This window comes from Anomaloglossus baeobatrachus, chromosome 5 (assembly GCF_048569485.1).
Source record: "Anomaloglossus baeobatrachus isolate aAnoBae1 chromosome 5, aAnoBae1.hap1, whole genome shotgun sequence".
Taxonomy (NCBI): domain Eukaryota; kingdom Metazoa; phylum Chordata; class Amphibia; order Anura; family Aromobatidae; genus Anomaloglossus; species Anomaloglossus baeobatrachus.
The window spans coordinates 236,916,307-236,943,443 of record NC_134357.1 but is presented as its reverse complement, the minus strand read 5'-3'; the positions used below and the strand labels follow the sequence as shown (position 1 = coordinate 236,943,443).

The window sequence follows — 27,137 nt, the reverse complement described above, 5'->3', positions numbered from 1 at the left end:
AATATCCTCCAGTTGTCCTCTACAAATTACGGGTTCTCACTGCGATCCAGAGGGTAGATATGTGATTCTGGAGGGCCAACTGGGGGGATCCCCGCACATACTGGCCAACATTTATGCACCTAATGAAGGGCAGATACGCTTTCTTAAGAAAATACTCGATCTGATAGGCGGACTGGCACCGGCCTCTACGGTGTTGGGGGGAGACTTTAACATCCCCTTTTCGGAGGTGGCCGACAGACTCTCTGTGGGTGGACACCCTCCATCGGGTGCTTCGAAAAATTTGTCCCGGGACTTTCGTAGGCTCATTAGATCAGGCGCTTTATACGACGCTTGGAGGGTGGACCACCCGGGAGAGAAGGCCTTTTCCTTCTACTCGCATCCGCATCAGACGCACACCAGAATAGACTATTTTTTCATTGACTCACAGCTGCTGGGGCGTCTTGAGCGGGTGGAGATGGGATCCATTACGTGGTCAGACCATTCCCCACTCACAATGGACTTCAAGAAAGATGGTCCTCGACCTAGGCCTCAGCATTGGCGCCTTAATGAATCTCTGATCAAAAATCCCGACACTAGGGCCTTTTTAAATAAGCAACTGGTCGAATTCTTTCAGTTGAACACGGGCACGGTCACGTCGCCGGCAACACTCTGGGAAGCCCACAAGGCAGTGATGAGGGGACTATGCATTAGAGAGGGCGCCAGGGCTAAAAAGAATGCCACAAGTCAGCGGGACTCTATAACGGCCCATCTTAAGCTACAGGAGGGGAGACTGGCGGCTGCCCCATCACTGACTATTCTTAGGAGAGTCATCAGCCTTAGAGAAAAGTTGAGAGACTTGGCAATTGGCAGAGCAGAAAAATTGCTAACCTTTTCCAAACAAAGATACTATGAAAGGAGTAATAAGGCTCATACCTTACTCGCCAGGCAGCTTAAGGAGCGCGCTACATCCTCATGCCCTCAGGCTCTGCGCGACGAAAAGGGCATTATCCACTATCACCCCGCTTCAATAGCTGACATTTTTTTCAATTACTACAGCAAGCTTTATAACCTTCCGGTTCCCCCGGGCATGGCTTCGCGCGGGGCTGGGGCACTTGGGGACTATTTTTCGGCCCTTGAGCTCCCTTCACTGCCTTGCGGAGCAGCCGCGGCTTTGAATGAAGAAATTACTACAGAGGAACTGGGGCAAGTTCTGGAAGCCCTGCCTGGCGGGAAGTCACCGGGCCCGGACGGCTTTACTTATTTTTATTACAAGGTGTTTGCGGCGGAGCTCCTCCCACACATGGCCGCCTTGTTTAACTCTTTCCTTCAGGGTGACCCTATCCCTCCATCCATGCTACACTCCCATTTAATCCTCCTGCCCAAGCCACCCAGGGACCCATTGGACTGTGCTAATTATAGACCAATAGCCTTTTTGAACTCCGATTTGAAGATGTTCACCAAGCTCTTGGCGGCCAGGCTTAATCGATGGTTGCCCCAACTCGTGTATAAAGACCAGGTGGGTTTTGTCCCTTGCCGTCAGGGGGGTGACAACACCAGGAAGGTCATAGACCTGGTGGATGTGGCAAATCGGACGAAGCAACAGGCGTTGGTGTTGAGTCTAGATGCAGAGAAGGCTTTTGACCGCCTTGCGTGGCCTTTTCTCTTCAAGACACTGGAGGTCTTTGGGATCTCGGGTGGCTTTATGCGGGCCTTGAAGTCCCTGTATAGCGCTCCTACGGCCTCTATCAAACTCCCCCTCCACATCTCTAAGCCTTTTCTCATCTCCAATGGCACCAGGCAGGGGTGCCCCCTGTCCCCCCTCCTTTTTGTGCTATGCATAGAGCCCCTCGCGGCCTCGGTCAGGAGCAACCCAGACATCTCGGGGGTCCTGGTCAGGAATAAACCGTTTAAAATCTCGCCTTTTGCCGACGATGTGCTCATTACACTTACTAACATCCATGTGTCCCTTCCAATTTTAATGTGCACCTTGAGTAGGTACGGGAGCCTTTCGGGGTATAAGATCAACTCTAGCAAAACGGAGGCAATGCCCTTGAATCTCGACCCGGTGGCCCTGGATTACCTGCGTTTGAATTTTAAGTTTCGTTGGAAGACAGATGCGGTCAAGTACCTGGGGGTTAACCTCACATCTACTTATGATTCCCTCTATAACCTTAACTTCCCCCCCCTTTTCCGAGAGCTGAGAAATCTTTTGAGCAAGTGGTTGCCCCTCCCTCTTTCGTGGATGGGGCGCATTGCGGCGGTTAAAATGAGCTTGCTCCCAAAATTATTATATTTCTTTGAAACCCTCCCAGTTAAGGTACCAATAAAGGAGCTGAAGTCCCTTCAGGCGGCTATCCTTAGATTTATTTGGTGTAACAAACGTCATAGGGTGGCCAGGGAGGTGTTGATGGCTCGGAGAAACAGGGGGGGGCTTTCTGTCCCGGACATCCTAAAATACTATTGGGCAGCCCATCTTAGGAGGATCCCCTGTTGGGTGTCCCTTTGGCATACAACAGGTGGACTGAGATTGAAAAACTTTGGCTGGCGCCTATACATCCAAACGCGCTCCTGTGGCCCCCGGCCCGGTGTGATTCGCCCCCCCCTCTTCTTGGACCGATGCAGTTCACTAGGGACCTCTGGGCATTTTGCATTAGAAGATTTCCTTTGGCATCCCCCTGCTCCCCTCTGGTGTCCTTCATATACCAACCCTTGCTCCCAAGCAGTCTGGAGTCGGACATGGTGCACCCCTGGCTCAAGGCAGGTCTATTCAGATTTGCAGACATTATAGATGGAAGTACAATGCAGATCCATTCCTTTGAGTACCTTAGAGATAAATTCTCTCTCTCTAATCGAGAGTTTTTTCAATATCTGCAGATCAGAGACTTGGCTGGCTCCTTGTTTGGCAGGGCAGGGGCCTCGATTCCCACAGATTTTGAGAAAATTTGCAGAAGGGGCACTGATACTAAGGGACTAATTTCGGAAATTTACATTTTGCTTTCTGAGTCACGGGAGGGGCCCGAGGGGTCTTTTCCATACATGCGGAAATGGGAGTCTCTATTGGGAAGGCGGATACTTCCTCAGGAATGGGCAGCAATCTGGGGAAACGCCGCCAAGACGTCAATATGCACACTATATAAGGAAAATATCTATAAAATTTTGCTATTTTGGTACCACACTCCAGATTTCCTTCATGGCATAGACCCCTCCATACCGGCTTGTTGCTGGAGATGCGGGGGAGGCAGGGGCACCATTCTGCACATATTCTGGTCCTGTCCAGGGATAGTCCCCTTCTGGGAGCGGGTTAGAGGGTTGATCCATAAAGTACTATATATAGAGGTTGACCTAGATCCCCTGATCTATGTTCTGGGTCTTGGGAATGGGGGATTGGGAAAAACGGCCTCTAAGCTTTTGTCCCACATCCTTACGGCGGCCAGATGCTTAATTGCAAAGAATTGGAGGCAGCCAGGGACACCCTCACTCCAGAGCCTCAAGGATAGATTACTGGACGTTAGACGCATGGAACATCTCACGGCACTATTGCATGACACAGTTGACCGTTTCCAGGCCGTGTGGGCACCATGGGACTACTTTGCGGGACAGGAGGATCTGTGAGACTGAGGCCTATGGGTCCTATGGAAAGAGCATGGACTCTTGAAACCCTTCCCTCTTCCCTCCTATTTCTCCTCTCCCCTCCTAACCCTCCTCACCTGTCCTGTCATTGTTTGTCTAGGTTCGATAAGAATTCTGAATTTTATGTTTTATTTTATGTATGAAAAACGTAAATTGAAAATCTCAATAAAAATTCAAAGTTTAAAAAAAAAACAAAAACATAAACATAAAACCGATAGCAAAACAACCGCCAGCAATTACACCCCCATATGGCGCAGCACCGCAGAGCAGAAAGCCAAATCAAATCAGAAAGGGTCTATAGCTAACCAAATCATTAAGACCCTTTGGTTTCATAGTGTCAAGCAATGTTATCCAGCGGGCTTCTCTTTTAAGTAGAGCATTTTTTAGGTCACCACCCCTAGCCCCAAGATGGACCTTCTCAATACCCCTAAATTTCAACAATCGCCAGTTGGAATTATGACAATCTTTAAAATGTTTAGGGATATTTTTTAGAAGACAAATGTCTTCCGGTCTGTGTAGTTTGGCCGCATTCCTGATGTCACGGAGGTGCTCAAGAATGCGCACCCTGAACTCACGGGATGTGAGCCCCACATACACCAGACCACACGGGCATATTGCCCAATAAATGATGTTTTTAGATGGCATCACAACAAAATTTTTAGATCAGGATCCAATAGCCGCTCTAAGTCACAATCTAATACTGAGTCACTTTCCTCTGGGGAAGGACCATCACGATCCCGGCCTCCATTTAATGGCCAAGGAGGACATGGCTTCTTCACACATAGGATGGAAACCAGATATTCCACCAAGAAGAAGCAACGCCAACATGCCAAGAAAGCTTTCAACCCCACAGATACACTCAAGGTAATAAACCTTACTGACAAAACTCTTACAGATGATCAGATTAATGTTTTGCAGCTTGGTCTATCCTTTTCGCCGGTGGCTGACTTCGACGTCTTCACTGCCATTAAGGATTTAAACCTTTTTGGTCGCAAACTTCTCTTCAAGAAATATTTTTTGAAAAAAGAGAAGAGTTTACATTCTGACATGTCAATGGATGAATTGGAGGCAGTGAGGGTTTTGGAGTCGCTATTGGCGGAACAGGAGGATTCAAACATGGCTGATTTTCCATCATATATTAAAAAAAGATCCACTGCATTTCCCCCTTTGTCGACCTGTCCTGTGATTGATTCATTCATTAAGGTGGTAACACAGGAGTTTAGATGTCTACCGTGTAAACGCACACATGACAATCTCACGTACAAGCAACGTCTGGCCTTAAGAGAACTGAAGAACATGGACGATGTGGTGATAAAACAGTCGGACAAAGGCGGAAATGTAGTGGTCTGGGGTAAAGATAAGTATGAAGTGGAAGCCTTCAGACAGCTGAATGACACCAAATGCTATACCAAATTAATAACAAACCCATTGAGGAGGTATCAAAGTGAACTTCATGATTTACTCTTTTTGGCATTTGAAAGAGGCGTCATACCCAAATCTATCTTTGAGGGTTTGATTGTTGACTATCCGATCATACCCACCATCTATTTTTTGCCAAAAGTTCACAAAAACATAATTTGTCCACCAGGGAGACCAATCGTTTCCGGCAATAATAGTCTATGTGAACCTGTGTGCAGGTTCTTAGACTATTATTTGAAACCACTGGTCAGCACCCTTCCCTCATACATCCAGGATTCAACTGAATTTCTGAACAGGTTGGAGGGCATTATCTTTGAAGCAGATGTAGTCATGGTAACCGCAGATGTGGAGTCGCTTTATACATCCATATCTCATGATGATGGTATTGCAGCGGTTGACTTTTTCTTAAGAACTACAGCATTGGATGTCCGGCTGATTGATCTCCTCCTGCTTTTATTGAGATTTGTTCTTTCTCATAATTTTTTCTTATTTAAGGACCGCTTCTATCTCCAGGAGAGAGGAGTTGCGATGGGGGCGTCTTGTGCGCCCTCATACGCAAACCTCTTTCTTGGACACTGGGAGCGGTCTATTTTATATCCAGATTCGGAGATGGGCGCAGTCCATATGTGGCTGCGCTACATCGACGATATTTTTTTAATTTGGCAGGGGGAGATCAATCACTTGGACATCTTCATGCAACAACTCAACGCTAATGCTAATAACATCAATCTCACTTATGTTCACAGTAATAATGAAATTGACTTCCTGGATGTGCGAGTTTTTAAAGGGAACGATGGACTTTTGTGCACAGATATTTTCCGTAAGAAAACAGCGGTGAATTCTCTTCTGAGTGCCAAATCCTCACACCCAAGTCAGGTGATTAATTCCATACCTGTTGGTCAATTTTTACGTGTCAGACGGGTCTGCTCAAGTGATGCACTGTTTGAACGACAATCGGATGATCTAAAAAAACGATTTGGAGCTCGTCATTATCACCACAAAGCCATACATGATGGCTACATTAGGGCGAGGGACACCCCACGTAGTGAGTTACTTAAAACTCACATCAAGAAGGATAATGGGGATGTTATCCGTTTCATTACCCCTTATCATGCGCAGTGGAGGGAAATGTCGGATATTATCAAGAAACATTGGTCAATCCTCCATACCGACAATGATTTATCTCACATTTTGACTCCATTACCTGCGATTACACCTAAAAGGTCAAAAACTCTTAAGGATCAAATTGTGAGAAGTCATTACATTCCCGCTGCTGCCAAACCATTTGGGGCTATCAAGGGTATAAGATGGGGCTCCCGACCCTGTGGAGATTGTGGTGCTTGCCCACAGATGGACCGGGCTGTGGAATTCTGGGATTCATCTCATAAAACTATCGGTTTTATGTTTATGTTTTTAACTTTTTTTATATATATTTTTTTCACTTATAGATGTGGTTGGTTATGTAGGCCTGACATTCAGGATGGATGGGATGTTAAAGAAGGAATGCAAAGGAGAGGAAAGTGGAAATTATGTCTGCACCTATGGACTTACAGCCATATATATGAACCGCACACCTTAAAAGAAATGCCTGTATTGTAATTTACTGTAACATTGGTGTGATGTTTGTTTATTTATTTTTGTATGTATTAGGCTGTTCGTTCTCTGTGCGGCATTACTGTGCTGCCCCTGCCCTTTCCCTCCACCAATATGGTATTGCCAGCCTCTGCTCGATATGCACACGGCCCCCTGATCTTCCTTCCTCCTCTCTGCCCGACGTCACACTAGTGGTCTGACTGGTGCGCATGCGCGGTCTGGCCTCTGTGACGCCGGCCGGTGCGGGGGACGGATATCGGGTATTTCCCTTTTCCAACATGGCGCCGACAGCCTCCGTCCTGTGCGCGCACGGCCCCCTGATCTTCTCTCCTCCTCGCTGCCCGGCGTCCTATTGGGAGTCTGTCCTGCGCGCATGCGCGGTCTGACTTCCGGGACGCCGGGCGGCGTGGATGATGGACATCGGGCGTCCGCGGCGCGCCACTATAGGACGTTAAGGTACACTGGCCTCTATAAAAACGACCACCCACATCACCTCTGCACCTCCCGACGAAGCGGCAGCGAAACGCGTCGAGGTGCAGGGGGGTGTGCATTGTGAGGGTCTCCCTAAAACCCTGTTGGTAAGATACCGTTTCCAGCAACATTGTTTGCTGGTTTTATCCAGGATCCCTGTTGGCACTATTTTGTCAGGGAAAGTTTTGGGCATTTACCATCATCCAAGAGGGTCTGATCGGTGTATTACTATGTCAAGGGTTGTATCATGCTTGTAATTGCCTCCCTTGACGTAGGATCAAGACTGAACTTTCTTTCTATGCAATATTGCTCTTTATATTGTCAGGTTGCTGTATATACATGGCTAACCTCACTGGAAATTGAAATGTGAACTGATGAGGAAATTATGCAATAATTGACACTGTATGCTCTATATGTCATGGGATCTTCTGGATAATATGTTGATCTGTCCCATTGGTTATTGTATCCTATGGATTTTTTCTTACATGATCATGGGTTTGGGTTGAACCCCCCCAGGCGCGCCCCCCTGTTTTAACATGTATCCACCAACACTACTGTGTGCTCTGTGCTTCTTTTGCTACTATCCCTTGTATTAACTTTGTATATTCATGAATAAATTTGCACCTTATTATAAAATGAAATATGTTTCGTAATATTAATTTAGATAGAGGTGCAATAATTATATAATATGAAGGTCTTTTTGCTGTTCTTGTTGTCCGAAGAGTCAAGGCTAACCCAAGGACAACAAGGAAGGAGCTCCGGGAAGATCTCATGGCAGTGGGGACATTGGTTTTAGTCAATACCATAAGTAACGTACTCCACCGCAATGGTCTCCGTTCCAGACGAGCCCGTAAGGTACCTACTTTCAAAGCGTCATGTCAAGGCTCGTCTACAGTTTGCTCATGATCACTTGGAGGACTCTGAAGCTGGGTTTACACACTGCAACATCTCAAACGACATCGCTGTAACGTCACCGGTTTTGTGACGTAATAGCGATGTTGTTTGCGATATTGCAGTGTGTGAAACACATCAGCGACCTGGCCCCTGCTGTGAAGTTGCTGATCGCTACAAATCGTTCAGGACCATTCCTAGGTCCTTTGTTTCCCACTGTGCAGCATGCATCGCTACAAAGTTTCAGTGTGTGAAAGACTTTGCAGCGACTTTGTTAGCAACTTCCCTTTCAAAAAGCTGCTTATCAACGTCCCCAACAACCAGCTAGGTCGTTCTGCAGGTCCGGATCGCTGTTGTGTTGTTGGCCAGGTTTGCCTGTTTGACAGCTCACCAGCGACTCAACAGAGACTTAGGGAGGTCGCTGTTACGTCACAGAACTGGTGACGTTACAGCGATGTCCTTTGCGATGTTGCAGTGTGTAAACCCAGCTTAAGACAGACTGGTTCAAGGTTCTCTGGTCTGATGAGACCAAGATCGAGATCTTTGGTGCTAACCACACACGTGACGTTTGGAGACTGGATGGCACTGCATACGACCCCAAGAATACCATCCCTACAGTCAAGCATGGTGGTGGCAGCATCATGCTGTGGGGCTGTTTCTCAGCCAAGGGGCCTGGCCATCTGGTCCGCATCCATGGGAAGATGGATAGCACGGCCTACCTGGAGATTTTGGCCAAGAACCTCCGCTCCTCCATCAAGGATCTTAAGATGGGTCGTCATTTCATCTTCCAACAAGACAACGACCCAAAGCACACAGCCAAGAAAACCAAGGCCTGGTTCAAGAGGGAAAAAATCAAGGTGTTGCAGTGGCCTAGTCAGTCTCCTGACCTTAACCCAATTGAAAACTTGTGAAAGGAGCTCAAGATTAAAGTCCACATGAGACACCCAAAGAACCTAGATAACTTGGAGAAGATCTGCATGGAGGAGTGGGCCAAGATAACTCCAGAGACCTGTGCCGGCCTGATCAGGTCTTATAAAAGACGATTATTAGCTGTAATTGCAAACAAGGGTTATTCCACAAAATATTAAACCTAGGGGTTGAATAATAATTGACCCACACTTTTATGTTGAAAATTTATTAAAATTTAACTGAGCAACATAACTTGTTGGTTTGTAAGATTTATGCATCTGTTAATAAATCCTGCTCTTGTTTGAAGTTTGCAGGCTTTAACTTATTTGCATCTTAACAAACCTGCTAAATCTGCAGGGGGTTGAATACTACTTGTAGGCACTGTATGTATGTATGTGTGTATATATATGTTTTCATTTGTGTATCCATCCCCTAAAATATAAAAAGCAAAGGATCATATGAACCAAAAAAAGGAATTCAATCTATCATTCCATTTTTTCATATGACTACGTAACTTAAAAAAATTAAACCACTATGGCTCTAGGAACTCAACAAGTAGATATAATATATGTTAATCGCACTATGGCTGCAAGGTTGGTTCAAGTGTTTGCATGGTGGACCCTTTCTAACCACTGAGTTTTCATCTTTGTGTGTGACAGGTTCCTATAAGATGTCAGGATGTCACAGTCTGTTTCTCCACGGAGGAGTGGGAGTATGTAGAAGAACACAAAAATCAGTATGAGGACATTATTATGGGAACTCCCCAAACTCTCCTCATTTCAGGTAAGAGGAGATCTTCCTTTAACCCGCAAGGCTATACTAGTAAAATCAAGTTGTCCCTTTTCCACAGAGGTCCTACATTTTAGCATTCACTGAGGGTCTTAACAGTTGTAGCACTAATTGAGTGGTGAACGTCTAAATAACTATAACCATACAAAATTGTCATCACTGCTACAAATATGGCTTACAGAGGAAATCAAAAACTTAGTGGTGATCATGGTTATTGATTAACTCGTGTACAATACAATCCCTTTAAAAATCAATCTTTATTAAATAATTTTAAAATCGCCTAGGTGAATTAATCCAAAAACTCAAAAGATAACTCAAATACTTATTTGATAAGAAGGGAGCTACTGTAAGTCAGGTACAGCCCAAAATTTTCAAGTTATGTAGGCAGATATGATCATAATAAGATGACAAGCCAATATAAGCCTCTCTGCACTCCAGTGACCCTAATATGTCACTGTGTCTGGCTCTGCCTGTCAACGGAGGGTATGACGCCCTAACGTAGCTGGGCGCCCCCGTTCCTCGACGGCTGACCCTCACTCTCCCTAAATAGCCCTACCAATATAATGATAACTTCTGTACCTGTTACACTTGATGATTACAACACAGTATGATACATCATATTCTATTTTTACTTGGAGGATTAATACCTCTATGACAGTAATCCAGGTACAGAACAAATTACATCTGCTGCCCCAGTAATCTCACAGCATGTCAATCAAAAAGCAAATGAGGATAAATGTACTTCCCTCAGGTTGATGCTATGTATATGGCCTTGACGCGTTTCCCATCATCGGATCATCAGGAAGCCCAAGGGGATTGATAACAGAAGGAAGATTCCAGCATCATCATGTGTGGTAGTGGCCGGCGCCATTGAATCAATGGTTTAAATAAGCCAGACCAAGATCTATAAGTCCATCATAGTGGACAAACAATGCAGGCTACAGTCCCCAAGTAGTTACTACGCATGTCAATTCATTTCCAACACTAGAGTGCTTAAAACTCCTGCAGGACGCTGCTGCACATGTCTCTGACGCAGCAGCCCTGGCGACCAATCAGCCGATTGAATCGCCGTTACTAACAGGATGATCCCCGGAAGGGACGCTACTGCGCATGTTTGTGATAATGCGTCCCCGGCGGCCAATCACCGGATCGCATCCCAGTTACCTGGGAGATGATAACCAGTGTTCCCCGAATGTGACGCTACTGCGCATGTCTGTGATGCTGCGTCCCTGGTGGCCAGTCATCGGATCGCATCTTAGTCTCCTGGGAGATGGTGTCCCGTGTTGTTTAGTTAGACACCACTGCGCATGCTCTAAGACCATGCGTTCTGACAAAGCATGCCCGGCAGCCAATCCCCGAATTGCATCGCAGTAACCCAGGAAATGAAATCCCATCCTCCTGGTTAGACGTCACTGCGCATGCTCAGAGACCTGACGCCCCAGGATAACACAAGGGGTGCCATCAGACGCGATCAACATGAGCAGCAGCAACCAATCCATAACATGAGTTGGTCCTATAAGGGGATAAACTCATTGGCTAGTAAATTAGTGTCCGAAACGAATTGAATAGTTTGAAGCGTAAAATTTTGGGCTGTATCTGACTTATAGTAGCTCCCTTGAGGCCCTCCCTTGATATACATAGCATCAACCTGAGGGAAGTACATTTATCCTCATTTTCTTACTGATAGACATGCTGTGAGATTACTGTGGCAGCAGATGTCATTTATTCTGTACCTGGATTACTGACATAGAGGTATTAATCCTCTAAGTAAAAATAAAAATAGAATATGATGTATCATACTGTGTTGTAATCATCAAGTGTAACAGGTACAGAAGTTATCATTATATTGGTAGGGCTATTTAGGGAGAGTGAGGGTCAGCCGTCAAGGAACGGGGGCGCCCAGCTACGTTAGGGCGTCATACCCTCTGTTGACAGGCAAAGCCAGACACAGTGACATATTAGGGTCACTGGAGTGCAGAGAGGCTTATATTGGCTTGTCATCTTATTATGATCATATCTGCCTACATAACTTGAAAATTTTGGGCTGTACCTGACTTACAGTAGCTCCCTTCTTATCAAATAAGCATTTGTGTTATCTTTTGATTTTTTGGATTAATTCACCTGGGTGATTTTAAAATTATTGAATAAAGATTGATTTTTAAAGGGATTGTATTGTACACGAGTTAATCACTTTTGAACTTTCCCAATAGCATTTCCTGTTGTTAAACTGATCATGGTTATTGGGAAAGTACAAAAGATTTATATTTAGTGATGGGCGGAACTGGACTGTAAAAGTTCGGATACGCATAGTTTCAAACGTACCAGAGAGATGGGCCCGGAATTCTAAGGGAATTCTGGCTAATGATCAAATCCGGCAATCGGGTAATATGACAAAATAAAGGAAAAATAAAGAAGAAAATAATAAAGTAAGCGGCACTAAACTTACCAAGGCTCCGGCACAGCTGTAACTGCCGTGGCTGCTTATTCACTTCTGGGCCACGCATTAGCCTTCATGCATATGCATTGCTTTCCCCGCCCATTGGCATCTGTTATTGGTTGCAGTCAGATGTGTCTGACGCTTCCAATTACAGACCATGTCTGCAGGTCTATATAACAGAGTAAAAATAAATAAAAAAAAGTTCCTTAGGTTCAACCCTATTTATGATACCTAGCAAAGATAAAGCCCAACAGCTGGGGGCTGGTATTCTAAGGCTGGGGAGATCACATAGCTGGAGGTTCCCACAGTCCTCCACCTGTGACTTCAACTAACCTGACCTCAAAGTACTTCATTAAACTGAGTGACCCCTGAGGTTGTGTTAGCTGCTCTCACAGGTGGAGGACTGTGGGAACCTACAGCTGTGACCGCAATTAACCTGAGTGATGCCACCGCTGATCATGGCTCATTTTCTGCCTGCAGTTACAGTGTGCAGAAATGTTCCATGATCCGGGACAAACATAGTGGGAAAAACAACTTTTATCCTTTAATGACTTTTTGTTATTTTAAAGAAGTTAAGTAGTTCAATTGGTTAGTTTATGGAAAATCAAAATACTATCATAAATGTGTATGAGGAGTAATTGTATAGCTCTGCATAATATGATGACGTTCAACCTACTATGATAATGTACATTTATGTTATGCAATGATCATTTCTCTGTTTTGTACCCTTGTACCAGTGTTTAATAAAAAAGATCTGATTTAAAAAAGAAATGTTCCATGATCGCGTGCTGTAATTTCAGATGTAGCAGAACTGAATCGTCGTGGAACCTCGTGTGCATGGTGGATTTTTGTTTGTTTTTTTTTGTTTTTTATTCCAGATGAAGGATTTTTGGGGTATTTGTGTTTATTTACTTTCATTTACAGATTAGTAGTGGTCTCCTAGACGCCTCCCATTAGTAATCTAGGGCTTAGGCTACATGCGCACGCTGCTTTTTTTCCTGCTTTTTTGCTGCTTTTTTGGCTGCAGTTTTGTCAGCAGAACTTTCTGACATCTGACTTCCCAGCAAAGTCTATGAGAAGTCAGATTTGTCATGCGCACACTGCAGTTTATTTGTCAGCATTTTTTTTGTCAAAAGTTTGTGACAAAAAAAATGCAGCATGTTCATTCTTCCTGCGTTTTTGTCAACATTTGTCACCCATTGAAATCAATGAGGGCATCAAAAACGCAGGAAAAATGCATGCTAATCACAAGTGGTGCATTTTACCTGCCTTTTACCTGCGTTTTTGCTAGCAAAAACGCAGGTGATTTGTCAGGAAGTGAGGTCAGGCAAGTGGTCCCGTCTCGTCCTCCACGTGTTCCCCGAAGTACCGCTGTCCCCAGGGGAGATGATGTGGAGGACGGGGACTATCCGCAACGGCAGCGAGAGTGGGATGGACATTGGCAGCTGAAAACATTGATTTTTCCCTCTCGCTGCTGCCGCCGCTGATAGTCCCGTCCTCCACGTGTTCCCCGAAGTACCACTGTCCCCAGCGTGCACGCACAAGGGAGATGATGTGGAGGACGGGGACTATCAGCAGCGGCGGCAGCGAGAGGGAAAAATCAATGTTTTCAGCTGCCAACGTCCATCCCCCTCTCGCTGCCGCCGCCGCTGATAGTCCCGTCCTCCACGCTCCTGCCGGCTCCACGCTCCTGCCGGCTCCACGCTCCTGCCGGCTCCATGCTCCTGCCGGCTCCACGCTGTAGCGCGATCAGCTGAGCTGTCACTGAGGTTACTCGCGGCCACCGCTGGATTCAGCGGTGGCCGCGGGTAACCTCGGTGACAGCTCAGCTGATCGCGCGGCTGTCTTCATTAGCTGCATGGAGGTGACCGGAGCGGCGGTGTCTGCTGCTTCTCCGGTCACCTCCATGCAGCAGAGCTGGACGCGACGCTGGAGCATGCTGGATTACGCCGGACATGGAGGCCTTTGTCGGGGTTAATAAATTGGTAATGAGGGAATGTGTTTGTGTTTTTTATTTCTAATAAAGGATTTTTTTCTGGTGTGTGTGTTTATTTACTGTAATTTACAGATTAATCATGGAGGGTGTCTCATAGACGCCTGACATGATTAATCTAGGATTTAGTGGCAGCTATGGGCTGCCATTAAGTCCTTATTACCTCGATTTGCCAACGCACCAGGGTAAATCGGGAAGAGCCGGGTACAGTCCCAGAACTGTCGCATATAATGTATGCGGCAATTCTGGGCGGCTGCTGACTGATATTGTTAGGCTGGGGGGCTCCCCATAACGTGGGGCTCCCCATCCTGAGAATACCAGCCTTCAGCCGTATGGCTTTATCTGGCTGGCATTAAAATTGGGGGGGACCGCACGCCAGTTTTTTTTAATTATTTATTTATTTCTAATTTTTTTTTTTCCAATTCAACAAGCTTTATGGGCTTGTTTGAACTGAAAAATACATGAAACAATTGTTGACAAAACTGCAGCCAAAAACGCACCAAAAAAGCAGCAAAAATGCACCAAAAAAGCACCTACATTTTTTGTGACATTTCCAGGCTCTCTCTGACAAGGTGCAGTTTTGGCTGCAGTTTTGGCTGCAGTTTTGGCTGCAGTTTGTGAACACGAAAAAGAAGCAGCGTGCGCATGTAGCCTTAGTAGCAGCTGTGAGCTGCGATTACTTTTTTTATCACCCTGCTTCCCACTGCACCAGGGCAATTGGGAGGAGCCGAGTAAAGTGCTGGGATTGTTACATCAAATGAATGCGACACTCATGGGCAGCTGCATGCTGCTATATTTATCCTGGGGAGGAGCCCAATAACCATTGCTCTCCCCAGCATGAGAACACCAGCCCCCAGCTGTCGGGCTTCATCATGGCTGGGTATCAAAATTGGGGGAACAGCTTGTTGTTTTTTTAGATAATTTATTTAAATAAAAAAAAACCCGCGTGCGGTTCCTCTTATTTTGTTACACAGCCAAGATAAGCGCACAGCTGGGGGCTGCAGCCTGTTGTATGCTTTATCTTTGCTGGTATCATAATTTGGGGGGACCCTATACCAAATGTTTTATTAATTTTGTTTTTATACCACAATAGACACACATAGCGGTTGTGATTGGAAGCAGTCAGCTGGCACGCTGCTGCCACTCAGGGTGGGGGCTCGTCTGACTGCAATCAATCACAGACGCCAGTGGGCGGGTAATTTAGTGCATATGCATGAAGGCTAATGTGCGGCACCGGAAGTAAGTGATCGGTTGCAGGAGCAGTTACAGCCGCACCAGAGCCTTGGTAAGTATAGCGCACTTGCTCCTATCCACTCATCCATTCTACCACCATTTTTAATCTCCAGATTCTCGTCACTATAGACTTATGTGGGGACCGGCATCTGTCCAGATAAATCCCAGGCCGGATTTTTTTTAATCCGGTTAGGTCCACCGGTCCTGGTTATCTGCAAGTTCGCCCATCACTACTTATATTATGTTCAGGAGATGGAATCCTAACACTAATAGTTCCCTAGTAGATGCCTTTGTTTCCTGCATTGTTTTTCTTTTTTTTATTAAGAAAGAATACAAAACTGCGGTATATAAACAAGGCAACGTAGATTGTAGAATCTCCTTGATTCAGATTTAACTCCAAAGGAGCATTTTTCTTTGTAAAATCATAGGTATAACATTTATGAAATGGCACCGTGCCCGTTTGCGGTGCTATTGTATCCTTAGCCAAGAAGAAGTTCAAGAAGATAAGACATCTGGGGTAGTTTAATAAGATGCTGGATCACATGCAGAGTTGTTTGGCACTTTTTTCCTGCTGTGCCGTGCATCACAAATTTTTGCTGTGAGTTTCACATATGCATATGTTACATTGCCTTGTCTGCTGCCCATCCTGACCTCTTTGTGGCCACTGCTTATGATTGAACCCTACTTGTCCTGTCTGGCTCCATTTCCTGCCAGCTGCCTTAGTACTTAGTGTCTTTATTCCTTCTTTGTGCCATTGCCAACATAGACTACTTGAGGGGTAATGGGTATCACCCTTGTGATTTCATGTGGGAAGGCTCCATGCCTTGCACAGGTTTTAGGAAACGTTGTCACCAGATGTCCAGATACAAGCTGGATACCTTATTAAACGATCTCTTAGAGCTGAGGACTTTCAAATATGATTATACAACTTTTCTGACATAGATTTTCACAATAAAGACATGTTCACATAGGGGGGGTTTTGGCGGTAAAAAATAACGAGTTTTATCTAGTGGAAACCGCTTCAGGGAATGCTGGTGTTTTACATTTTTGTTATAGTTAATGTTTTGTTAACAATTCCTGAAGCATTTTGTTAAATTTTTCATAGGTACTAATTTCAAACATGTTTTATTTTTTTTTTTCTTTTACTGTTTTTTGAATTTTTTTTTTTTTTTTACTCCATTTTCTCTTTTTTTGTAACAAATTTTTTATTGTCCTCTATCATACAAAAGTAGAGAAATGCATTTTCAATGTGAAACACATAACACTCCTATACATCCATTCTGAGAATACAAGTATATAAAATAATAACATGAAGAAATGGGCAAACCTGAAGCTCACATTCCTAACAGACAGATCTACTCATCATTATTCCTACAAACAGCTCACCACGACATCCACTAATTTACACATTTGTGTCTCTCAGTCCTGGACAAGTCCCCTTGCTTGTTCACATTCCACTCCAGTCTTGTAGTATGTTTGTGTGCGGTTTTTACCATAGCGATATTGCAACGTGTAAAGCCCCCTTAAGGCAATTTTCTTCTTTTTTTTTTTTTAAATCCATTAATTAAATCTCAATAAAATGCCCATGCATTTTGGGATGTTTTTGTAGTCTACCCATTGATTCCTATTGTAATATAAGTATCTACTTCATAATGGAAACCTCTTGAAGAATGGCCAGGCCACTTCATTTAAACGCTTGTTATTTTGGAAACCTAAATTTAATAAAGGAAAAAATTGATTATAAGCATAAATCTATGAATAGCCAAGTCATTTTTCATTAGAAATGAAAAGGTCGAGTATTACAAGTGTTTGTATGACCAATTTTTTTCAGAGTGGTCTCATTCCAAAAGACTTTTCAAAACACTGTGTGTACACATACCCTAAGAAAACCTTCCGTATCAGGTTTTAGAGATTTGCTTAGTAATGTATGTAGTTTATGTTGTAAAATCTTTAATAATAAAAAACTCTAAAATTTATTGGACTGCTCTTCCTTTTCCACTTAAAGTTATCAATGATTGAGAATAGAGTTTTATACATGGATCCACAATCTCTTACACCTAGGAAATTGTCCCCTTCCCAGCCAAAAATACCAGCCCTCAGCCGCCCCAGAATTGGCGTATCCATTAGATAACCGAATTCGGGCATTTTGCCCGACTCTTCCCAACTGCCCTGTGCGGTGGTACTTGGGCTAATATTGTGGGGGGTTGATGTCAGCTGTGTAATGTCAGTTGGCATCAAGCCCTGGTGTTAGTAATGGAGAGGAGTCTATCACACACCCCCATTTACTAACCCAATAATGAAAAAAACACACACAAAGGAAAAAAAAAACTTTGAATAAAAACTTCCCCACTCAATCCCTTGTTCATCAATTTACTATCAAAAATGTTCCCACAAAGCTTCTCCATCGTAGTCCACGTTCTCCTAATTCAGCTACGGCGAAAGCTCTTTACAGGCACCAGGTAGTAACGACAACTCTTTTCAGCATCGATGGTTCTCGCTGAGCGCAGCCTTGAGCCGGTGGCTGCAATGAGAGTTATCTTACTCAGCGTCTGTGAATAGCTGTACTTTACTGCTATTTACAGTTGCCGGAGCTGCATTCGGGAAACGATAGACTATGACGGAACTGCGTGGAAATATTTTTGATAATAAATTGGTGGATGAGATATAGTGTGGGTGAATCTTTATTCAAATATACTATTTTTTTTCTTGTGTGAATATTTTGGGTTTTTTTGGATTAAGGAGTTAGTAATGGCGGTGTCTGATTGACACCCATCCATTACTAAACCCTAAGCTTGATGCCAGCTGACATAAGCCCCAAAAAATATTAGCCCTATTGCCACTGCACCATGGTAATCAGGAAGAGACGGGCAAAGTACCATTGGATGCACCAATTTTGGGGCGGCTGAAAAGTGGTACTTGTGGTTCGGGAAGTGCCAAAGAATTATGGACCTTCCCAACCTGGTCATAACAGCACCCAGCTGTCTACTTTACATTGGCTGGTTATTAGATATAGGGGGGAATCACATATTGTGTTTTAAAATTATTTATTTAGTTACCAGCAGTGACATGGAAGTCAGAGATGCATCCAGGTGTCTTCCACCATGCTGTTCACATTCCATTTGAGAGCGGTTTCCATCCATGTCAGCAATTTTGCTACCCCCAGCTCTCCTGTCTTCTGAAAAAATGCTCTACTTTCCCATTGACTTCCATTACACTCGTTGCTCGAGTCAAGCCTGTCTGAGTGTTCGACCTGCTTAATTCAAGTACGAAGTACTCAAGCATTTTAGAGCTCGCTCATCACTAGTGAGGCTGTGAGGGAAGAAGACAGATGGATATATGAAGACGTGAGGGAGGAAAACAAACTGTGTGCTCATGGTTATACTAAATAACTTCAAACCGTGTAGAAGGAAATGCCCCCAGAGAAAAGAGTTTCAACATAGAAGAGATTAAAAAAACAGCTATGAGGGTGTCTGAAAACTTAACCATTTTTTGCATTGAAATTTACTTAAGTGCAACATTATAGAAACTTACTCACATATGTCTTATTTATTTTACATATACAGAGGTGCAGAAAGATTGTGAATAATATCACAATTAACCGATTACATAGTTTTCTTAATTATAATAATAATTATAATAATAATAATAATTATTATTATTATTATTATTATTAAGCTCGTTTATGTTGCGCCATCTTATTTTGCAGCACTCTATATTGCCATCACTCAGCGTCCCCACCGAACCTCACAATCAAAATTCCTCATCAGTATGTCTTTGGAGTGTGGGAAGAAACCTTAGAATCCAGAGCGAACCCACGCAAACATGGGGAGTGCATACAAACTTCTTGCAAATATTGTCCTTGGTGAGACTTAAACCCAGGACCCCAGCGCTGCAAAGCAACAGTGCCAACCATCCCCTCTCATATGACCCACAAAAACCACTAGCGTCAATTGAGGGTTATGTTAATGGATTAACCCCACCACGTTCATCCAGGATTGGTGCCTACAACATTGTTGAAACTTTCATCTATTTTCTTTAATTGGGGATATAGACAAAAGGAATACATTTCTAAAATTGTGCAAATTAAAAAAAAATAATTTACTCACCAAAGCATTACATTTGGACCATTGTGTCTTCTACAGATAAAGCCAGTGAGAAAGAAATAGAGAGAAGTCCCAGTCCCCTATATTCCAAAGATTGTCCAGTGAAAAATCAGGAAATCCCACAGGATCGTCAGGTAGGTGGAATTCTAAAACGCTGCACATGATAATGTTTAATATCCGGTTAGTCAATGGTGACTTTTTTTTCTGCTTCTGCGTCTTTAAAATCCTTTCTTATTTGTATGTTATTTGATTTTATTTTTTTGCTTATATGGTGAATTAGGTTACATATGTAAGTGATATAAAAGGTGAAGATATAATAGAAGGAGAGAGATATGTGGGTGTAACTCAGCTGTGTGAAGAGGGGGACATGTCTACAGATGTCACCACAGGTAAATGATTACTACTAACTTTACAATAAGTCACATCCTCTTTTTATTGTTTCTTCACAATTTTTGCTTTTCTTATATTCTCCTTTGCCAATACAATGTTACCTAAAAAGTCAAATTACAACCTGCAGGATGAACATTAAAGAGAATTCTAGTTGTTTTCTTGGCCTTTAAATTCCATAGATCTCAATCTGATAGACGTGTGAGATCAGTAGTGGTCCTACCCCACAATTCAGTACTTGAGGGGTATTCCCATCTCAGACTTTTGTAGTATAGCCACATATGCCATAAATATTTGATTTATTATGGTCTCTCCTCTGAAACCGAAAACTATCTTGATAATGGGACTCCATCTCATGCTGCTCTGCGTTCACTTCTATTTGATTGCTTTCAGAAACAGTGCCTCACTAGTCAATGAGTTGTGTGTTATTGCAGCTTAGCTCCATGAATAAATGGAGCAGAGCTGCAATACCACATAAAGCATGTGATGCGTTTGTGAAAAAAAGAACCATTTTTCTTTATTATGTTTTTTTTTTATTTGAACCATAGATACATCTAACTAAAAGAGCTAAAAACACTGAAGCAACAAACTGCGCAAAATCAAAATTATGTCAGTTTCAAAACTTTTGGCCACGACTGTATACCTGGCAGGACAGAGCTTTTTGATCAGCCGCTGTAAAGCCTGCTTTACATGCTTCAATAGATCTTTCAATCCGTCGTCGGGGTCAAGTTGTAAGTGACGCACATCCGGCATCGTTCGTGACGTATTTGCGTGTGACACCTACGTGCGATCAAGATTGAACACAAATACGGTGATCGCATACACGTCATTTATTCCTCATACATTGGACGTTTTGTTGTACGAACATAGTCAATTGAAACGTGTGACATCCCTCATACGGTTTTGCAAATCCAACTTTTATACGTCAGAAGCTGTGCGGGTGTGTTGTTGAACGTCAAGTTTTTACGCCCATCCCCATACATTTAAATAATCGCACTTGCGTTACGGCTTAATCTCTCTTTAAATGGCATCCTGCAATGCCTTGAAACACTGCCATGATTCATAAACATTATTAAAATCAAGCCATTACCTAGTAAGTTACAAAAACAAGAATGACCATTAAAGGGAAAAAAAAAAAACAATTTGCAATTTTAACGCACGTGCGATATTTTTATAGTGGGTTGCCAGATTAAACATGCATTGCAAGCCTTTAATAGTCTTGAATGCAAAGCACATAGTTCTGGTGTATTTTATAAAACAAAAAAATAACGTAATTGCGTCAATTGATGGTTGTAATTTAAATTTTAAAAAGGGTGCACAATGCATACGTCAGAAAACACATGATCTAAAAGATCGCACACAAAATTGATCAATTACAAAAAGACTACTAACGCACGTGTGACAGCAAATAAACAACCTACGTGCGATCTCATTAAATTGCATAGGCAACCTGGGCGTGTCACATCGCATACGAGATCGCACACCTAATTGTAAGGTGTAAAGCTGGCTTAAGTCTTCTGTACAGGAAGGGCTCAGAGTACTCTCCCTAAGCAGATATTTGAATGGCATGTTGCAGAAGTATTGGAACAGGAAAAGCAATTACTTGTTTGTACAGCTTTAGCAAGTACCGTACAGTGCTGGCCAAAAGTATTGGCACCCCTGCAATTCTGTCAGATAATACTCAGTTTCTTCTTGAAAATGATTGTAATCACAAATTCTTTGGTATTATTATCTTCATTTATTTTGCTTGCAATGAAAAAACACAAAAGAGAATGAAACAAAAATCAAATTATTGATCATTTCACTCAAAACTCCAAAAATGGAGTATTGGTACCCTTAGCCTAATACTTGGTTGCACAACCTTTAGCCAAAATAACTGCGAACAACCGCTTCGGGTAACCATCAATGAGCTTCTTACAATGCTCTGCTGGAATTTTAGACCATTCTTCTTTGGCAAACTGCTCCAGGTCCCTGAGATTTGAAGGGTGCCTTCTCCAAACTGCCATTTTGAGATCTCTCCACAGGTGTTCTATGGGATTCAGGTCTGGACTCATTGCTGGCCACTTTAGTAGTCTCCAGTGCTTTCTATCAAACCATTTTCTAGTGCTTTTTGAAGTGTGTTTTGGGTCATTGTCCTGCTGGAAGACCCATGACCTCTGAGGGAGACCCAGCTTTCTCACACTGGGCCCTACATTATGCTGAAAAATGTGTTGGTAGTATTCAGACTTCATAATGCCATGCACACAGTCAAGCAGTCCAGTGCCAGAGGCAGCAAAGCAACCCCAAAACTTCAGGGAACCTCCACCATGTTTGACTGTAGGGACCGTGTTCTTTTTCTTTGAATGCCTCTTTTTTTTTCCTGTAAACTCTATGTTGATGGCTTTTCCCATAAAGCTCTACTTTTGTCTCATCTGACCAGAGAACATTCTTTCAAAACGTTTTAGGCTTTCTCAGGTAAGTTTTGGCAAACTCCAGCCTGGCTTTTTTATGTCTCGGGGTAAGAAGTGGGGTCTTCCTGGGTATCCTACCATACAGTCCCTTTTCATTCAGACGCCGACGAATAGTACAGGTTGACACTGTTGTACCCTCGGACTGCAGGGCAGCTTGAACTTGTTTGGATGTTAGTCGAGGTTCTTTATCCACCATCCGCACAATCTTGCGTTGAAATCTATCTTCAATTTTTCTTTTCCTTCCACATCTAGGGAGGTTAGCCACAGTGCCATGGGCTTTACACTTCTTGATGACACTGCGCACCGTAGACACAGGAACTTTCAGGTCTTTGGAGATGGACTTGTAGCCTTGAGATTACTCATGCTTCCTCACAATTTGGATTCTCAAGTCCTCAGACAGTTCTTTGGTCTTCTTTCTTTTCTCCATGCTCAATATGGTACACACAAGGACACAGGACAGAGGTTGAGTCAACTTTAATCCATGTCAACTGGCTGCAAGTGTGATTTAGTTATTGCCAACACCTGTTAGGTGCCACAGGTAAGTTACAGGTGCTGTTAATTACACAAATTAGAGAAGCATTACATGATTTTTCAAACAGTGCCAATACTTTTGTCCACCCCCTTTTTTATGTTTGGTGTGGAATTATATCCAATTTGGCTTTATGACAATTTTTTTTTATTTTTTTCATTGAAGACAAAAATAAATGAAGATAATAATACCAAAGAATTTGTGATTGCAATTATTTTCAAGAAGAAACTGAGTATTATCTGACAGAATTGCAGGGGTGCCAATACTTTTGGCCAGCACTGTACTGCTTCTCAGCAGGGGCATAATGATTGCAAGGAGTATGTGGAGAATATACAGAGAATATCATCATATTGCTGGCTCCTGGATGTGCAGTGCGTTAGCAAGGATATTTTCGGCACCGTATGATTTAATCGCGCTACTACACAAATAAATGGGAGACATACCATCATCTATAAAATCAAGTGTAATATTAAGAGACACTAGAGTTGCCTGGAAGGCTGTCAGGAAAATATATAGACTACCTTTTAGGTCGTCAAAGTATGTCTCGATGTGGAAAGATCCTAACTTTATGCAAGGTCGCCAAAATAAATTATTTGCAGAATGGAAACTGAGGGGCATTAACAAAATAGGAGATTTATTAGTCGTAGAAAGAGGAAAAGTCCTTCCTTGCAGGGGTTCTCTGCAAAATGTAATTTGGGAAGTTATCAAGTATTAAAATTCTACCAAGTATTGCTCCATTACAAGTCACTGGTAACAGGTTTAGGCAAATCAGAGAAGATGGGAAATTTCGACATGCTGGTGAGTAAGGCAGGAAGCTGTGACTCCCTATGTACCATTTACGGTAAAATACGGAATGAGACCCAAATAAGCTGGAAAGAAGACATTCTCTAGCTGGGATAAAGCTATTAAGGACCCTGAACTATATAGCAACATATTGGAAGGCTGGAGTAATATTAGAAAAATTATGATTAACAAACAGTGGAGACAAAAGTATTTTAAAATAATCCATAGTGCCATATACGCATTTAATCTCTCCATTCACAATGTGCCAGATCACTATTTAACAGCTTGCCCAAGGTATAATCTGAACAAAGCAAATCTTATTGCCTGTGAGAATGCCATAGTAATCAAGAAACATGGAAGGAAATTATTGATTACATTAAGAAAATTTGGAACATTGTAATCTCAAAGACCCCTCAGACATGCATTTTTCACTATATCACGCTAAATAAGGAAGAAATGCGTCGAAAACCAGCAATTCCACATATAAATCATATAGTGCTGTTCGCCAAAAAGGTATAATCAAACATTGGCTGTAGAAACGAACTTCAAGGATATCGGAAGTAATGGAGCTTCTTAAAAAATGAATGACTTTGGACAAAGTAGAGACAGAGAAACAAAAAGAAAGGACTACCGAAAAATTCTGTAGAAAATGGAGGACCTTTATTGAACATACGCAACCAGAAATATCAATCCTGATGATTTCAATCAAATTCTAATTATTAATAAATGTTCTAACAAGAAAATATGTTTTTGTAAAATGAGAAAGTTATATTTTATGAGTAAAGAAAGGCAATGGACTTCAGATATTCTCAACGGTGAATGTCTTTAGATGTGTATGCCTTTATTTATTTATTTATTTATTTAATAAAGTTTGAGCATGGTGAGAGCTGAAAAACTATGCATTGCAAGGCACAAAGCAGGACATTAGTTTGATTGCTAGTCTGTGAGGAGAGAAATTACTTTTGTACGGGTCCAAACAGGGCATTATTGTTATTGTATGGGGTAAAAGTAGCCTTGTTATTGTGTTATGGAGGCAAAGGTAGCAATATTATTATTGTATGGAGCCACAAACGTGACATTATTATTGTACAGGGCACAAAGGTAACGTTATCATTCTATAAGGGAACAAAGGGGGCAGTACTAATGTACTAAGATGCAAAGGGAGCATTATTGTTATACAGTATGGAAGTGTGTAGAGGGCATTATTATTGTATGAGGGCACAAGTGGAGACATAATTATTGTATGTTGGTACAAATGGGGACTTAATTATTGGCGTTGGGCCTAGAACTGGTACATCATTTTTGTTAGGGTGCACAAACTGGGATATAATTATAATTATTGTATGAGACACAAAGTAGGTAATTGGAGAGGAAATATGACTTTTGCATTGAGGGAGTTAAATTACTATGTGGAAGCATAGGGTCGACACTATAACTGTGTGAAGAGTGATAGGGGAGTGGTGTTAGTGGTGAGGGGGCACAAAATTGGTATATATCAATGTGGGATGGAATTATTACTGTGTAGGTCACAATTTAGTTTATTTAAAGGTAGGTAAAAGCAATAAGACGAAAATGTATGTGTCGCCCCTGAGTGTCAGATGCCACAGGGTACTGCATCTAACCTGGATTCCTGGAAGACCAGTGCTGGTAAACACCACAACACACACATCCACGCCCTTTTCCCCAGACTGGGTATCAGGCTAGAGACGGAACTGATGGATGGCCACCTTTTGGTCAGGACTCATCCAATCCACTATTCAGATCCTTGGGAGGAGGTGCTAGTCAGTGCAGTGGACGGGAGGTGGACATCTTGTCAGATAGTAAAAAGTCAGACAGACATTCAGTCAGAAGTTGACGTGCTTACAGAAAGTGTAAAGTGGCTTATTGGGCTAAAGGATTACGGTTGCCAGGGAGAGTACGGTGTGAGTACTGACTGGTCCGAGCACCGGAAGGGTGCAGAGCCCTAGTTCAGGAAGACTGTTCAAGCTCACCTGATAAATCTGCCTTGTGAGGGAATCATCACGGTTCCTCACCAATGTTAGTGTCCGGGACACAGCAGCAAAGAGGGAACCCGGGAACGGGGACAGAGGTACGACCCAAGAGAGGTTCAAGCTGCCTGCCATACGGGCCAGGACTGTGACAACAGGAGGGGACCCCAAAATGCTTCAGGCCATGGGGACCCACCAACTACAGACGGGTGCATGGAAGTAAGGCTCACCAGGTGACTACACCGGCACTGGGATTAAGGGAATACCGAATCACCTGAGACCCAGATAGGTAGAGAGCAGCACCAGCCGGGTTGCAGCTACTCCAAACCTGTGAGTAAAGCACAAGCTAAACCACAGCCCCTGTGCTGTCTGAATTGTTCCTGCATGTCTGCATCACCATACTATCATCACCAGCATCCTCCCCTGGGGCCTAGCTTGACTTGCGGAGAGCCCTAACATCTAAGCTGCCTAATACCACCAGCCCCAGCAGTGAGAGACTTTGCAGCGGCAGCTTTCCCCATATAACCACATACCGTAAGTGTCGTCACAAAAAAAAATATTTCACTTTTACAATTCCCCTTTTTATTTATTCCCCTTTTTAAGCGACCCCCAGGGTCACGGAACCGGGCAATGGCCACCCATGATATGTCCCAGTGAAACAAAGCCCGGGACTGAGTACCCCAAAGCCCTGGAGTGTGTCATGTATGTATGTATGTATGTATGTTACATTCTGCAGAAACAAGATTTGGATGGTAAGTTGTCATTCTGTTCTGGGTCAGAGAAGAGAAGGGACGAGGGAAATAATTGCCTGCAATCACAGAGAACATCACCAGTGAGTTACTGAATGTATCCATACATACACATATTTAGTATGGTGACCAGAAAATTGCCCACAGGAAAATTGCCCACATGAAAATTGCCCACAGGGAAAATTGCCCACAGGGAAAATTGCCCACATGGAAAATTGCCCACACGGAAAATTGCCCACACGGAAAATTGCCCACACGGAAAATTGCCCACACGGAAAATTGCCCACATGGAAAATTGCCCACACAGAAAATTGACAAATTCCAGCATCAGAAAGTTTCATATCTATGATATTTGAGGTGCAAGGTGAGGATGTTCACATGATATGTGAAAAATGTCCACAGAAAATTGCCAACAGACATGAATGCCCACTAGGATTGGGGACCATGTAACCCAGAATGGGAACATATATACCAGGAAGGGGGCATATATACCAGGATGGAGACAATGTGGACCATACATACCAGGATGAGGACCTTATATACCAGCATTGGGAGATATATACCAGGATGAGGACATATTCACCAGGATGAGGACATATTCACCAGGATGATAGGCATATATACCAGGAGGGGGAGGGGAGGCAGTTCATAACTCTTGGTAGAAGTTAGAACACTAAGGGCCCATACATGTGAAAAACATGTGTGAGTAGTGGGAGCAGGTCCAAATTTCACACTGGGGCCCATTGGACTCTAGTTACACCACTGCAAAAACACAGTGCCGCCACTAGGAATTTCAGGACCCCA

The 27,137-nt window shown here is 43.2% G+C and overlaps 1 protein-coding gene across 8 annotated transcripts in view; it reads left to right on the top strand.

Annotated features, from left to right (window-relative positions):
- LOC142311090 (uncharacterized) overlaps window positions 1-27,137 on the top strand; it is a 337,525-nt gene that overhangs the window by 138,457 nt on the left and 171,931 nt on the right. For all 8 annotated transcript variants that reach the window (XM_075349176.1, XM_075349172.1, XM_075349171.1 and 5 more), the window contains exons 4-6: window positions 9,552-9,675; window positions 19,487-19,581; window positions 19,728-19,836. In XM_075349176.1, the coding sequence (XP_075205291.1) occupies window positions 9,552-9,675; window positions 19,487-19,581; window positions 19,728-19,836 (328 nt within the window). The remainder of the gene's footprint in view (window positions 1-9,551; window positions 9,676-19,486; window positions 19,582-19,727; window positions 19,837-27,137) is intronic.